Source organism: Pelophylax lessonae, assembly GCF_965119305.1.
Source record: "Pelophylax lessonae genome assembly, chromosome: 5".
In the NCBI taxonomy this organism is placed as follows: Eukaryota; Metazoa; Chordata; class Amphibia; order Anura; family Ranidae; genus Pelophylax; species Pelophylax lessonae.
Window position 1 is genome coordinate 446,208,198 of NC_138772.1, and position 13,676 is coordinate 446,221,873.

The 13,676-nt window shown below is 42.3% G+C and overlaps 1 protein-coding gene across 1 annotated transcript in view; it reads right to left on the reverse strand.

The window, feature by feature from the left end:
- Positions 1-1,022: 1,022 nt before the first annotated feature.
- The window catches only part of ORC5 (origin recognition complex subunit 5), a 116,824-nt gene continuing 104,170 nt past the window's right edge, over positions 1,023-13,676 (reverse strand). Inside the window, exons 12-14 of the mRNA XM_082259410.1 lie at positions 4,989-5,099; positions 3,807-3,919; positions 1,023-1,160 (exon numbers count right to left, since the gene is read on the reverse strand). Of these exons, the coding sequence (XP_082115536.1) occupies positions 1,115-1,160; positions 3,807-3,919; positions 4,989-5,099 (270 nt within the window). The 3' untranslated portion in view covers positions 1,023-1,114. The remainder of the gene's footprint in view (positions 1,161-3,806; positions 3,920-4,988; positions 5,100-13,676) is intronic.

Below are 13,676 nucleotides of genomic sequence, written 5' to 3' on the forward strand. Positions count from 1 at the left end.
TTCAAAAAGATACCTTCTAGCAAAGCGTTTAGGGACCCGAACAGTGCGTTTTGGGGAACCCCACTGACTTTTGACAATGTTGTCGAAATAGGCCACTTTGACACTTTAGAAATTTGGAGGTACGAAAAATTGTACCTGTGCAGCTAGCTGACGCAGCAGTAGCTGCGTTCTCCAATTTCAAAGTTTCCCGCACTGATACAATCGGTGCATCCACCAGCACCTTTTAACGCGCAGCTGTAGTGGAAGAAAAATCATCCTCACTCCGGGCGCATGGATGCAGACCCAGTAGGGTGACTCACGTCCGTAGTGACCAAATCAACCTCAGAGTCTGAGGAGGCAGAGGACGCAGGTGAAGGCGGAAGATGCTTTTTGCTCGTCCTATTTTGGAGGGCCATATCTACCTTGGACACTAGCGACTGCAGGACCGCCGTCAGGAGTGTCCTACTCCTGTAGGGGGCAGCATAGACCCAAGAGTCAAGAAGAAATGGAGCCGTGGCCATCAGTGAACGAAAGAGAAATGACAGTTTTTCTGGTTTAGGGCATGTATTCATTTACACAACCTAAATATACATCGCAAGAAGGTTTTTAAAATAGAAATTGCATAATCATACCTGTTTTTCTGCTGGTTAAACCAGCTTCATGGAAGTAAAGTGGAATATATTACATTGCACATAAAGTCATCAGCAATGACACTAATTGCAAGTGTGATGCTAGCCCTATAATTGTATGTCATTTTTCTTAAATCAACCTACCATATTATGGAAAACAGAAGAACAGTAATTACATACATAAATGGATGTATGAAGTGCACACTACACAGAATGATACATACAGTCATCAACAAATCTGTACCTTAAATACATGATTCTAATCTCTGCAATAGGATTTCAAAATTCTCCTGTCATTAAATAATACATTTTCGTATACTCTGCTACTTTTACATGAATGTAGAAGAATTAAAATGTAGGCACACATAACCGAGATACTAGTGTTTTTGAATAGTTTAATTACAAACCCATAGAACACTATCAGATAATGCAGTCTACTGCGAATACACATTCATAGCATGGAAATGCATGGTTCCCTTCCATATTCCTCCAAAGGAAAGCCTTTGTCATAGAAAATCATACAAGTACCTAACAATATCAAAGTTCACAGTCCTAAAAAAAAAAAAAAAGAATTAGGAGGGAAAAGAAAAGTCAAGATAGAATCATAGCAAATCGTCACTTTAAGGAAAAAAATAGTACTGATCTAATCAAATTTGTATAGTCCTTTTGAGTAATTTCACTCTTTTTATTGAACATAAAACAGCGAATAACCAAATTGCACAGACTATTTAAAACACAGTAGTACATGACTGCAGAAGTCCTAGATTGCAGTTATGGGTGTTCTGCCTGTTGAATGCAAGTGTTAAAAATGCACTTTACAATATTTTAGATTTACCTGCCATTTCCCCACATGTACTGAAGATATAACTTTCAAAATACTGGTCATTGTTCAGGGTAGGTTATAATTTGACTGATTTGTGTGTTTTTGCAGCTGGTTCTTACTGTATATGTTCCTAAAACTATATGTAATCAGTTTTAACAAGTTTGAACCGAATGGGCAGATAAGGCAGTGTGGGTGCAATCATTTCCACCCACCTAAAGTGGTTGTTAAATCAGAACTAATATCTTCAATTAAAAAAAAAAAAAATAAATACAGCAAGCAGGCAGAAGAGACATACAATGTCGTGCAATAAAAAGAAAAAAAAAAAAGAAAAAATGATAAAAAAAAAATCCACACTGCTCCCCTGCTTAGTTATCTGTAGATTGTACACTGGGCTGCGCAATGCTTGTGTGCTGGGATGTCTGCGCTTCTGCGCATTTGCAGAATACGGTCATCCCTCAAATAAGATGGCCAAAGACTAGCACTCGGAAGACGACTGGGAGTCAGACCGTTGAAGCAGAGGATAGGTATTGCTGGCTTAAGTTTTAACTGTATTGTACTAACTGCTATCTAAAGGAAAGCAATATTAGGTCTAAAAAAATATATATCTATGTATCTATAATATATTGTTGTTTACCAATAACTAGATATGGTGGCAGCATTTGTTTTATTTAATTGCCTTTATTTTTCACCTTGCAATCCAGCCAGTAAATACATTTCTGTCTTAGGGTGTTTCTGCCCTGGACAGAGAAGCAATGGAGACACCTTTGTACTGCAGCACTGCTCATCTGGGGAGAGGGTAGTGTAAGATTCACTTTACTAACAATTTTAAGGTAATTTTTCAGCACAATGACATTTTTAGCACACTAACTCAACAGGAGGCGAGGTGGTATCTATTCAGCTACTCACCACCTGTCAAACGCCTCCGAAAAGCAATTGAACAGATCTTTTTTCAGAGATGCTGCAGTTTAGAAGCAAAACTTAGCCTCAGTTTTTTTTACTTGAAGTATAAAGTTTTTATCCAAATAAATACCAGCTGACCACTGTAAGCTCCCATGTTAGTCTAAATCCTCAAACGTTTACTTTGCTTGGACAGGTTGGTCTGTTAAAGGAAGCTGAAAATGAACAGACCTACTGGCTGAATCATAGGGTGAAAAAGTAAAAAGCCAAAAAAATATATAAAACTAATAATACAGCCACATATAGGAATTGGTAAGCTGCAATAAATCACATTTTTTTTTTTGGCTAAATTCTGCTTTAATTTACACATGGCCATGTTCTGTAGTCACCAGCCCATCCAAGAGACATGCTCTAGAAATTATTGGCAATATACTGGAAAGGCATTTTTACATCCCTTGGCCGATTACGTTTCTGTATGTTTCTCTGTTCTTGATAAATAATTTACATTCCAAAAAAAAAAAAAAAAAAAAAAAAAAAAAAAAAAAAAAAAAAGCTTATAATCATGTACTGATGCGCTTTAAAGTGAAGCCTACAGTATACAGTTCATTTTACTTAATTTAAGATTCCACAAATTATAAATCTGTTGTATATGTATTTGTACTATATGTATACAATCTTTACAAACAAAATGTAATGCATGACAAAGGATTCCCAAAGCGCTATGGTTTTGCCAAGACCGCAAACCAATAGTTGATTGCTTAACAACCACCTTTATCTAAAAAGAAACCCCAGATTGAGCAGTCTTATAAAAGGCATCGGTCCCTTTTTTCAGGGTTCTGTAAATAGGAATATTTCAGCATTGTTTTAGCAAAACTACAATTCTAAAATCTTTAAGTGAGACTAGTGCGCCATCTTCTGGCTATAATAGAAAAATGCATGTAATAATTATGTAAAATATTTTATAGTTATCTGACCAAAATAAACATTTATTTTTTAGTCAGGAACATAAAAAACAGAAAATATGTAACAAAATTAATTTAATTTAAGGGTCCTTTCACACAGCACAGTCCTTTTTTCTTCCGTTCGCGGATGAAAAACTGACATAATGTAGGTCTATGGGATTGCGGACGTTAGCAGATGACATCCATTTTTGCGTCCGTTCCGTTTTTTAAATGGAAGAAAAATAGGGTTCTCTTCCGTCTCAAAAAACTGAACTGAACGGACGCAAAACGGATGTCAGCGGATTGTCATCCGCTAACGTCCGCAATTCCATAGACATACATTATGTCCGTTTTTCATCCGCAAATGGATGGGAGGAAAAACGGACATACGGAACGCCTGTGTGAAAGGACCCTAAGACTTTTGAAAAGCTGCCTGTAAAACGGAGTTATCACACATTGCTATATATTTTTTACTTCGTGTGGACTCACACTAGGTAATATTTATCATGTTTCATTTACAGTTAGGAAGATACCTACCTGGCCACAGCCCTAATAAAATCCAGAGATACAGTACATTTGTATTTTGGTCCATCCAGCTGATCATCATGACCCACCAGGGTTAACAGCTGAAGCGTCACAAGAGAGGAGATCTAGTAACATAAAAATAACAGTTTAAAAATAATTATAAGAACACTTGTACACAGGATGTAGTACATGTAGCACTGTCCCCGTAGGGCTTGCAGTATAATGACTTCTTGGGCCTCTTCTGATTACCTGCAGACAGTCACCTAGGGAACAGTTCACACATCCCTCCTTACTCCCGATGGCTCGTCACACAAACAGTCCAGGGGTTTTGGTTTTTAGTGTTTATTTAGGAACTTGGATGGGAGAAGGGAATAGCGGGATTCCCCAACTAACTATTCACAATGGATAAAGACAACTCTCACTTGGCCTCACCAGATTGCTTGTGGAAGCAACTCCACTGATTAATCCATACTGCCACATGTATGGAAAGGGTTAAGTCTCCTTGCTATTTTCTCTCCAGCAATAGACTTGGTGAACTTACATTATCGTCAGGATACTCACTAGCATCCCCTTTACTGACACCCATCCACTGATTCTTTTAGCTGCAGGGGTGGCCCTCCTCAGGTCAGGCACCTTGACAGATCTGTACTCACTGTACTGCAGAATCAGATCCTCGAGCAGATGTGTTCCTGGCTTTTATACAGTATCCCAGCATGCACCGAGGCACCTTCCCTTTGCCAAATCACCAGGGTTGTATCAATAGCCTGTGCACTCTTTCTTCAGGTTTTTCAGGTTTCCTCCCACTGTCCAATATGCCTCCCTATTGGACCAGTGTGAAACATTCTGCAGACAGAACAAGTTGCACCTGAGCACAATGAGCAGACCCCACTACCAGATCCTGCTCTCTGGTAGGCAATATAGATTTACCTGCAGTCCTTCTGGTCAGCATACAGGACTCAAAACTATACTTTCTCTCTAGCACCTACCTAGAAGGGTGGTACATACATGTAACAGCACAAGCCTACTGAATAACATTCATAGATAAAGTAACTGCTCTATTCATTTTTTGCGGCTTTGCTGTTTAGAATTTCCATTTGAACAGCTGTGACACCACAGTCAGCTTAATTCTAGTTTCCACACATGTTCAAAGAACTGTTAAACACAGATGTGTTATTAGACATATTGACAGCATACCTGGCAGAAGATGTTTGCAGTTGGAGCAACCCTACTGTCCACTACGCTGTACAGAATGGCCAGAAGTCTATCCAGAGGAAAGGGCTTGGGACCAAGAAGATGGTTGCTAGTCTAACAAGAAAACAAAATATACGATTATGGAATACAGGTGCAGGAAATGCAGCCTAAATTTGTTGGCTCGGCATAATCATCAAGAAGCGATTAGTCATAAAACTCTGATACTATGAATATACTGTATAAATACATCTGGTTAAAAAAAAGAAAAAAGACCAAAAAACACACAATATCAAAAATTACCTGCTGTGTCAAAGGTGGAGCGGAGCCCCATCCCTGTGCTACCAAAAATTCTAAGAAAAATTATCTTTTTTTTCTGGTTCTGGACATGCTACAGAGTTGAAACTTCACAGGTATACTTTTTAGATCCCCCAGACACTAAATCCAAAAAAAGTCATGCCTGCCTCCAAAGACGCCCAAAAAATGCCCGATAAATGCCTGCAACAAAAACATCCAGGTGGAGCGGAGCCCTATCCCTGTGCTACTAAAAATGATCTTTTTTTCTGGTTCAGGACCATTTTAATGGAAAGTCGGATCACAAGTCGCTTCATATAAGATAAGGAGGCGACTCCCATTGAAGTCTATGGGACAAGTCGGATATAAGTAGCCTTAAAGTAGTACAGGACCCTTTTCTGAAGTCGGAGCGACTTCAGTAGTGCCAATTAAGATGGCATTCATTGATTAACATTGCTTTTGTTATGTCAAGCGACTTGGGGCGACTTGAGGGCACACAAGTCGCCTCACAAGTCGCGGCAGTGTGAATGGACTCTAAATGTACAAAATATCGGCCGATACGTTGTGACCAAAATATCAGTATCCGTATCGGCCCTGAAAAAAAACATAGTCTATCCCTAGTTCAAACCAAACATGAAGTATCGCCGCAATTGTTAAGGCATGAGCAATAATTTAACCACTAGACCTCCTCGTAGCTCTAAACAGGTAATCTGTAAACATTTTTTAAATTTCGCCTGTGGAGATTTTTTAAGTACCGTAGTTTTTCGCCATTTTAACCACTTTACCACCGGAGGATTTTGCTGTCTTACGTCTGGGCCACTTTTTGCGATTCTGCACTGTGCGACTTTAACAAACAATTGCGCGGTCATGCAACACCGTACAGAAACGAAATTTACATTCTTTTTTTTCCCCACAAATAGATCTTTCTTTTTGGTGGTATTTGATCACTTTCTGATCGATTTTTAATTTTTGCGCTATAAACAAAAAAAGAGCGACAATTTTGAAAAAATAACAATATTTTTCACATTTTTTTTCTATGAAATCCCCCCCCCCCCAAAAAAAATGCAAAAATCAAAATTTATAATTTTAGGCCAATTTGTTTTCTGCTACATATTTTTGGGAAAAAAAAATTGCAATAAGCGTATTTTGATTGGTTTGCGCAAAAGTTATTGCGTTTACTAACTAAGGGACAGATTTCTGTCGTTTTTTTTTTTTTAACGAGTAATGGCGGCGATCTGCGATTTTTTTTGTGGGACTGCGACATTGCGGCGGACAGATCGGACCCTTGACTGACATTTTTGGGGGTACCAGTGACATTACTACAGTAATCAGTGCTATAAATATGCACTGTTACTGTAAAAATGACACTGGCAGGGAAGGGGTTCATTTTATTGGTGAGGGAGGGGTTAATGTATGCCTGGTGCTTACTGACGTGTGGGGGGAGGTGACTGAGTGACACAGGGACAGATCGCAGGTTCAGCTATGCTGAACCCTGCAATCTGACACTGCCTATCACTTAGGAGATCCGCCCGCTTTGTTTACACAAGCGGGCGGATCTCCAGACTCGATTCCCCGACGATCGGGAAAGAGCAGCGGCTGCTCCTCCCCTGGCGCGCCGCCGAGAGAGGGGAATGTCTGGCGACGTAGGTCTACGTCGCCAGACGTTATCGAACCACTTTGCCGCAGTAGAGCTCTAGTGAGCAGCGGTAAAGTGGTTAAAGTGTGACATGTTAGATATTTATTTACTCGGTTATACAAAATTTTTGTTTAGATGCAAGTTATACAAAAAATTGGGCCAACTTTCATGTTTTTTTTTCTAATTCATTAAAGTGTATTTAAAAAAAATTAGTTTGAAATACAGTGTGACATAAAATATTGCAATGATTTGGGGGTTCCAAGTGTATTTCTAGCAAAAAAATCGGATTTTTGTAAGATCTTACCGTAAAATCCTTTTCTCTTAGCTCATTGACAGACGTAGTCTTCTTGATTCACAAGAACTGGGTTATGTTGTCTCCGCAGGAGTAGGACTAGGCAGAAAAGAAAAGACGTTCTGGCTCCACCCTAGGGGCAGTCCCAGAGGGTATATCCTCCCTCTCTCTGCTACAAGGCATCAGTTCTGTCACAAAGCAGCAACAGAGAATTTAACCCAACCCAACTCAATGATAGAGGGGCGGGTACTACGTCTGTCAATGAGCTAAGAGAAAAGGATTTTACGGTAAGATCTTACAAAAATCCGATTTTCTCTGTCGCTCATTGACAGACGTAGTCTTCTTGATTCACAAGAACTGGGACATCCAGAAGCAGTGCCACAAATGAGGGGTGGGATTGACAGAAATCAAAATCCAATCTAGAAGGCCCAACCGGAGCCAACCAGAAGTATCAAAGGACTCATCGAGTAAACAGATGAGACCTACCCCACAAATCCTCGAGGTAGACCAACAGTCTCCTCAAACAGTGGTCTGCAGGAACCTTGCGGCCAGAAGAGGCATCTGACGATGCCATCACATAAACCTTATACAATATTGTAAAGGTATGAATCGACGACTAAACAGTCGCCTTGAAAAACTGATGCCTTGTAGCGGAGAGAGGGAGAATATACCCTCTGGGACTGCCCCTAGGGTGGAGCCAGAACGTTTTTTCTTTTCTGCCTAGTCCTACTCCTGCGGAGACAACATAACCCAGTTCTTGTGAATCAAGAAGACTACGTCTGTCAATGAGCGACAGAGAAATACTGATTTTTACTTGTAAACAACAAACATCAGGTTCAGCAAGTGGTTAAACAAAAAGTATAGAAGTCCCTTTTTTTCCCCTCAAATATGGCTGACCACTTAACACCAACTCTAAAAAGATTAGATCTAAGTGCCAAAATAAAATCTCATGGGAGTTTTAAAGAAATAACTGCATTTAGCTAGGTGTACTACAAAAGACCCAGGCTCCTAAAAAAAAAAAAAAATAAATAAATAAAATGAACGTTGCTTCCTTTGCCAGCAGACAGTGCAGTGCATATTGAAAATATATAAACTACAGCAGTAATTGGAGAGAAAAAACATCCTAGACATGCAGGGATAATGTAATTCAAAGCTCCCTTTCTTTATTTTTCTAGCGAGAAGCCGTGACTAAGCCAGCAAGGGGCGGTTTTGGTCATTGGGTATACCAGTGAAGTTGATTTGCATATTAGGAAAGTTGGCAGATCTCAGTAGAAACCATAATTACTACAGTATTATTTGTCCATGCTTACAAAATGGTCATGCAAATATACATTTTTTTTGTATGGTTCTACAGTTCTGACACACTTAATGGGACTGTAAAAAATTAGCAACCATTAGTATTTACCCCTCATTTTATTTTTGATCAGGAATCTAATGTAGGTCCAAGTTCCAGTACCTGCTCTCACTCTTCTCAAAGGAATGATCAACATACAACTTCAAGACAAGATTGTTTAAGCACTGCTTTATCATTGATCACTGTCCCATACAGTACTCAACAGTTTAGCAGTTTTCCTAATGCCCAATAGTCTACAATGGTACCCAAGCAAACAATGCTTGGGGGCAGAGTACATGAGGCATGCATCTCATCCAGGTAAGGAAATTAAATGAGTACCTATACCTACATTGAGGACAGAGATTATATTTATGATAATGCAGCCCATCATTTTACAAAGTACTACTGACAGAACTGACGCAAGGCCTACACTTAGTATATTGCATTAGTATTTTTTTTCTACAGGTTTACCCATTTACATAGTGTTATAATAAAAATAAAAAAATAATTTCCCTTTTTATATTTCATGTGGCTAGAGCATCCATGTCCTGCAACTTAGTTACTGTGTTTTTAAAATTGTAGGATGTGCTGTATTTGGAGTGTTTATGCATGTTAAGCATGCTCACTGAAACGAATAGGAAGTGCAGTTTTATTGCACTTTAACCAGGAAAAAAAACAGGTTCTGAAAAGGTCTCTCACTTTGTATAATGAATGGCCAAAAACAAAAATCTCCTACAAATCCCAACAATATTGTTCATAAAAGCGCATAAAGTGTATAAGGTACCTGATAGATGGCAATCAAGCTTAACCCCTTGCCGACTGCCTAGGGTACTATTACTGCGGCAAGTCTGCTCCACTATGCAAAATCACGTACCTGTACGTCATTGCGTGCAGGACCTCCAGGGGGCACGCAGGCGCCCCTGGAGGCGCGATCGCCCGCTGATTGGCTAGTGGCGGAGCCAATCAGCAGATCCGGTGGCCTGAGTGTCCACCAGCCAACTGCGATCATTACGGAGAGACAGAATGGCAGTCTGCCTACGTAAACAAGGCAGATCGCCATTCTGACAAGGAGGAAGACAGATCTTGTGTTTCTGCTAAGTAACAGTGAATATTATTTTTAGCACTGATCACGGTAATCATTCCACTGGTCCCCAAAGGTGACAGTTAGGGGTCCGATTTGTCTGCCGCAATGTTGCAGTCCCACTATAAGTCACTAATTGACAAAAAAAAAATTCCATAAAAATATTCCACTGTTTATAAATGCGATAACTTTTGTGCAAGCCAATCAATATACACTTATTGGGATTTTTTTTTAACCAAAAATATGTAGAATACATACTGGCCTAAATTTATGAAGAAATTTGATTTATTGGATGTTTTATAGTAGAGATTAAAAAATAACTGTATCTTTGTCTTTCTGTAAAATCCTTCTCTGAGGTTCACTGACAGACACAGCTTCAATTCTTCAGACCATTGGGCTTATGCTCGCGCTCTCTAGGAGTAGGACTAGGCGGATACCTTTTTGGTTATGCCCCTGGGGCAGTCCCAGAGGGTATATCATCACTTCCTGCTGAAGGACACCTGTTTGTAACAAGCAGTGTCAGAAGAACAAAACTCAACCCCGGCAGAGGGGCGGGTGCTGTATCTGTCAGTGAACCTCAGAGAAATGGATTTTACAGTAAGACAAAATTCCTGTTTTCTCTTTATTTTACCGACAGCTTTAATTATTTAGACTATTGGGATGTCCCAAAGCAGTGTCAATATGAGGGGTGGGGGGGGGGGGAAACACAGCAAACGCAGAATTCCCAACAAGGCTAAACATAGCCAACCAAGCAACAAGGGCTCAACCAGGAACAACTGGAGCTTACCACCAGGAAAAAAATTTCACCCTCAAGAAGCAGGAAGCCTCTGCAACCGCAGCCTGCAAAACTTTGCGGCAAATCCACCTTATAAAATTTTGTAAATATGTGTACAGACGGCCATGTAGCTGCCTTGCACACCTGAACCACTGACGCCTGTTGACGTAAGGCCCAAGAGGCACTAAGCGCCCTTGTAGAATGCACTTTAACAGGGAAAGTAGGAACCTGACCCTTAATGGAGTAGGCCTGCACCACCATCTTCCTGATCCACTTGGAAATGGTCACAGGAGATGCGGCCTGCCCCTTACAAGATCCAGCCATAAGAACAAAGAATCTGATTTTCTAATCGGTTCAGTCACCGCCAGGTATAACCGAATCGCTCTGACTACATCTAAAAAATGTAAGACAATTTCCTTAGAATGATTCGGCTTTTGTCTGAGGAAGAAACCCCCCGTGCTGAAACTGAATCCAGCATCAGACCCAAGTAGTCCAGCTTTGTGGACAGAGACCGTGCTGATTTCTGAAATTTCAGTGTGCACCCAAACTCCTGCAGGGTGCACACCATAACGTCCAAGTCGGCTTCTAGAGCCGAGGAAGACTCTGCACACAGAAGCAGATCTCGTCCAGGTAACCTAGTATCGCAATCCCCTTCTGCCGTAACAAGGCCAACACTGGGGCCAAAACCTTTGTGAACACATTAGGAGCTGAGGCGAGACTAAAGGGTAATGCCACGAATTGAAAATGCTCCTTGCCCACGGCAAAACAAAGAAAACGCTGATGCCAGACATATATTGGAATATGAAGGTAAGCGTCCTTGAGATCAGAAGCCAGCAGATCTCCTTGATGAAGGAAAGTTACTACTGTGAAGATGGACTCCATCCGAAATTTCTGAACCCGCACAAAGTGGTTCAGAGCCTTGAGATCCAAGATCAGAGGAACCTTGCCTTTCTTCTTGGGACCTGTGAACAGATTTGAATAAAAACCTTGGAAACGGTCCGACTCTGGAACCGGCACAATAACTCCTTGTGCTAACAGGTCCTGCACTGCTCCGTAGAGGCCCTGTAACTGATCTGGAGACAGGGGTAAGTTCGAAGCAAAGAACCTTGCCGGGGGCAAGGACCAAAACTCGATCTTGTAACTGAACCAAATCGGTTCATGGACCCATTTGTACTGAATGAGCAAGTTCCACGGATCCGGAAAAAAACAAAGACGTACCCCCACCCCAGACACGGGTGAGGGTGCCCCTTCAGGCTGAGGAAGGTTTGTCTGGGGAACCAGAAGTGCTCACTTTGGACTTACCATTCCAGGTTCTCTTGGAGCTTCCGGCAAAGTTATGGATGGATCTCAATCCTTTTGCTGCGAACCAGACAGACGAAAAGGGCTGCTTGTGAGCCTAAAGAAGGGACCCACGAGGTTCCTTGCCCTTAGTAACCTGCGGAAGTAAAGTACTCTTGCCTCCCGATAGACCCTTAATATCTCTTCCACAGAGGCAACAAACAAACGGTCACTTACAAAAGTAAGTTCAGTCAGCACCTTTTTAAAAGCCTAGTCAGCCGACCAGTATTTCAACCAGATCATCCGACGAAGGATCACCGCTGTCACAGAAACAAGGATGCATCATAAATATACTATATCAACTGATCTTCCAGCTCCGAAGGGTGTTGACTCCCCATCCAGATCCTGGTGCAAAATCTTAGCCCATTCCATTAAGGTCTGGGATACCAAGATGATGGCAAACACCAGTCTCAAAATGGAACCAGCCACAGTGAAGAGGTACCAGACCAGAGCCTTAGCTCTTTTGTCCATGGGGTCCTTAAAAGATGGGGAATCCTCCACCGGCAAAAGTGTGGCCTTATTTAGCCTGGAACTGAGAGTCCACCAACAGTAGAACAGTTAGGTTCTTTAGAAGAGACTCCTTCAAAGGGATATCTTGTAGCAAAATGCTTCGATATACCAACCATGCATTTCAGGAAACCCAACTGACTAGTGACAATCTCGTCAAAATAGGCAGGAAAGGGAAACACCTTGTTCACCTTGAAAGATTTGCTGGTGCCAAATTGCACCGGCGTGGCCGACTAAGCAGCAACAGAGTCCTCCAACTTTAAAGTTTCCCGCACTGATCTAATCAGGGCCTTCACCAGCCCTTTTTGATGCGCGGCTGCAGAAGGCGATGACTCATCCTCACTATTAGAGCACTCATCGTACATGGAAGCAGAGCCAGTGGGCTTACTCATCCGTGGCAGCCAAATCCACCTCAGCATCTGAGGAAGCAGAGGATACAGGTGAAGGCTGGGGGTGCTTCTTTCCAGGTCTCCTTTGCAGGGCCATATCTACTTTGGCTACTAGCGACTGCATGGGAGACTGAGACCCAGTGGGTCCACCAACAACTTCCAGGAGTGGATCGGGTGGTGAAACATGCTCCATGACTAAGGGGTTAAACGAAACCGCGCTTAATTTTTTTTGTTTTTTATGGGAGGCCCCTCCCCCCCCTGTGCACCACAACAATCAGCGCACCCGCTGCACTCATATATATACACACACACACAGCAGAGGAAGGAATATATACTCCCAGAGACTCACCACCCTACCTGGAGAGCGCCAAAAACAGTCTGCAACACTGCAGGAAGAGGAAACGCTGACCTGACACTGGAGGCTCCCACAGCTCAGCACTGCATCCGACTACAAAAAAAAAAAAATGTCCACCAATGAAACTCTGGGGAAATCAAAAACGTTGCCGCTGGAATACACAAACATGGCCGCTAAAGCCAGGAATACAGAGACCACGGCAAAATGGTGGCACTGCACGGGAACCCTGGACCCCACGGAAAAATTCAGACCCCAGGTACGGACATCCCCTAGAGAAGGCCAACAGCGGCAGCACCCACCGCTCCTCCAGCCCAGCACCATGTAGCCCTCCCGCCCAATTTCACCCATGGCCGCAAAAAGGGGCCGGGGGGGGGGGGGGGAAGGTAAGGGCACAAACTTAAGGGGGAACCCCGCAAAGGAGAAGGGGGAAACACAAGGGGGGAGGAAGGACCCTGGGGGCCCGCGACCAGCCCAGCTATTCCGCAGGAAAAGAGGGGGGGGCACTACTTACCATACCACGGACACAAGGCGGGTGCCACTGCCAGCCAGGCCTGGATTGACTAATCGGGAGCACCGGGAGAATTCCCGGTGGGCCGGATTGGTCGAGGGCCGTTGTCATTTCTTAGTGAAGAGGACACGCTAGCAGAGGCAACCAGTCCCAGGATGCTCACTAAACTCACTTCCAGTACATGCT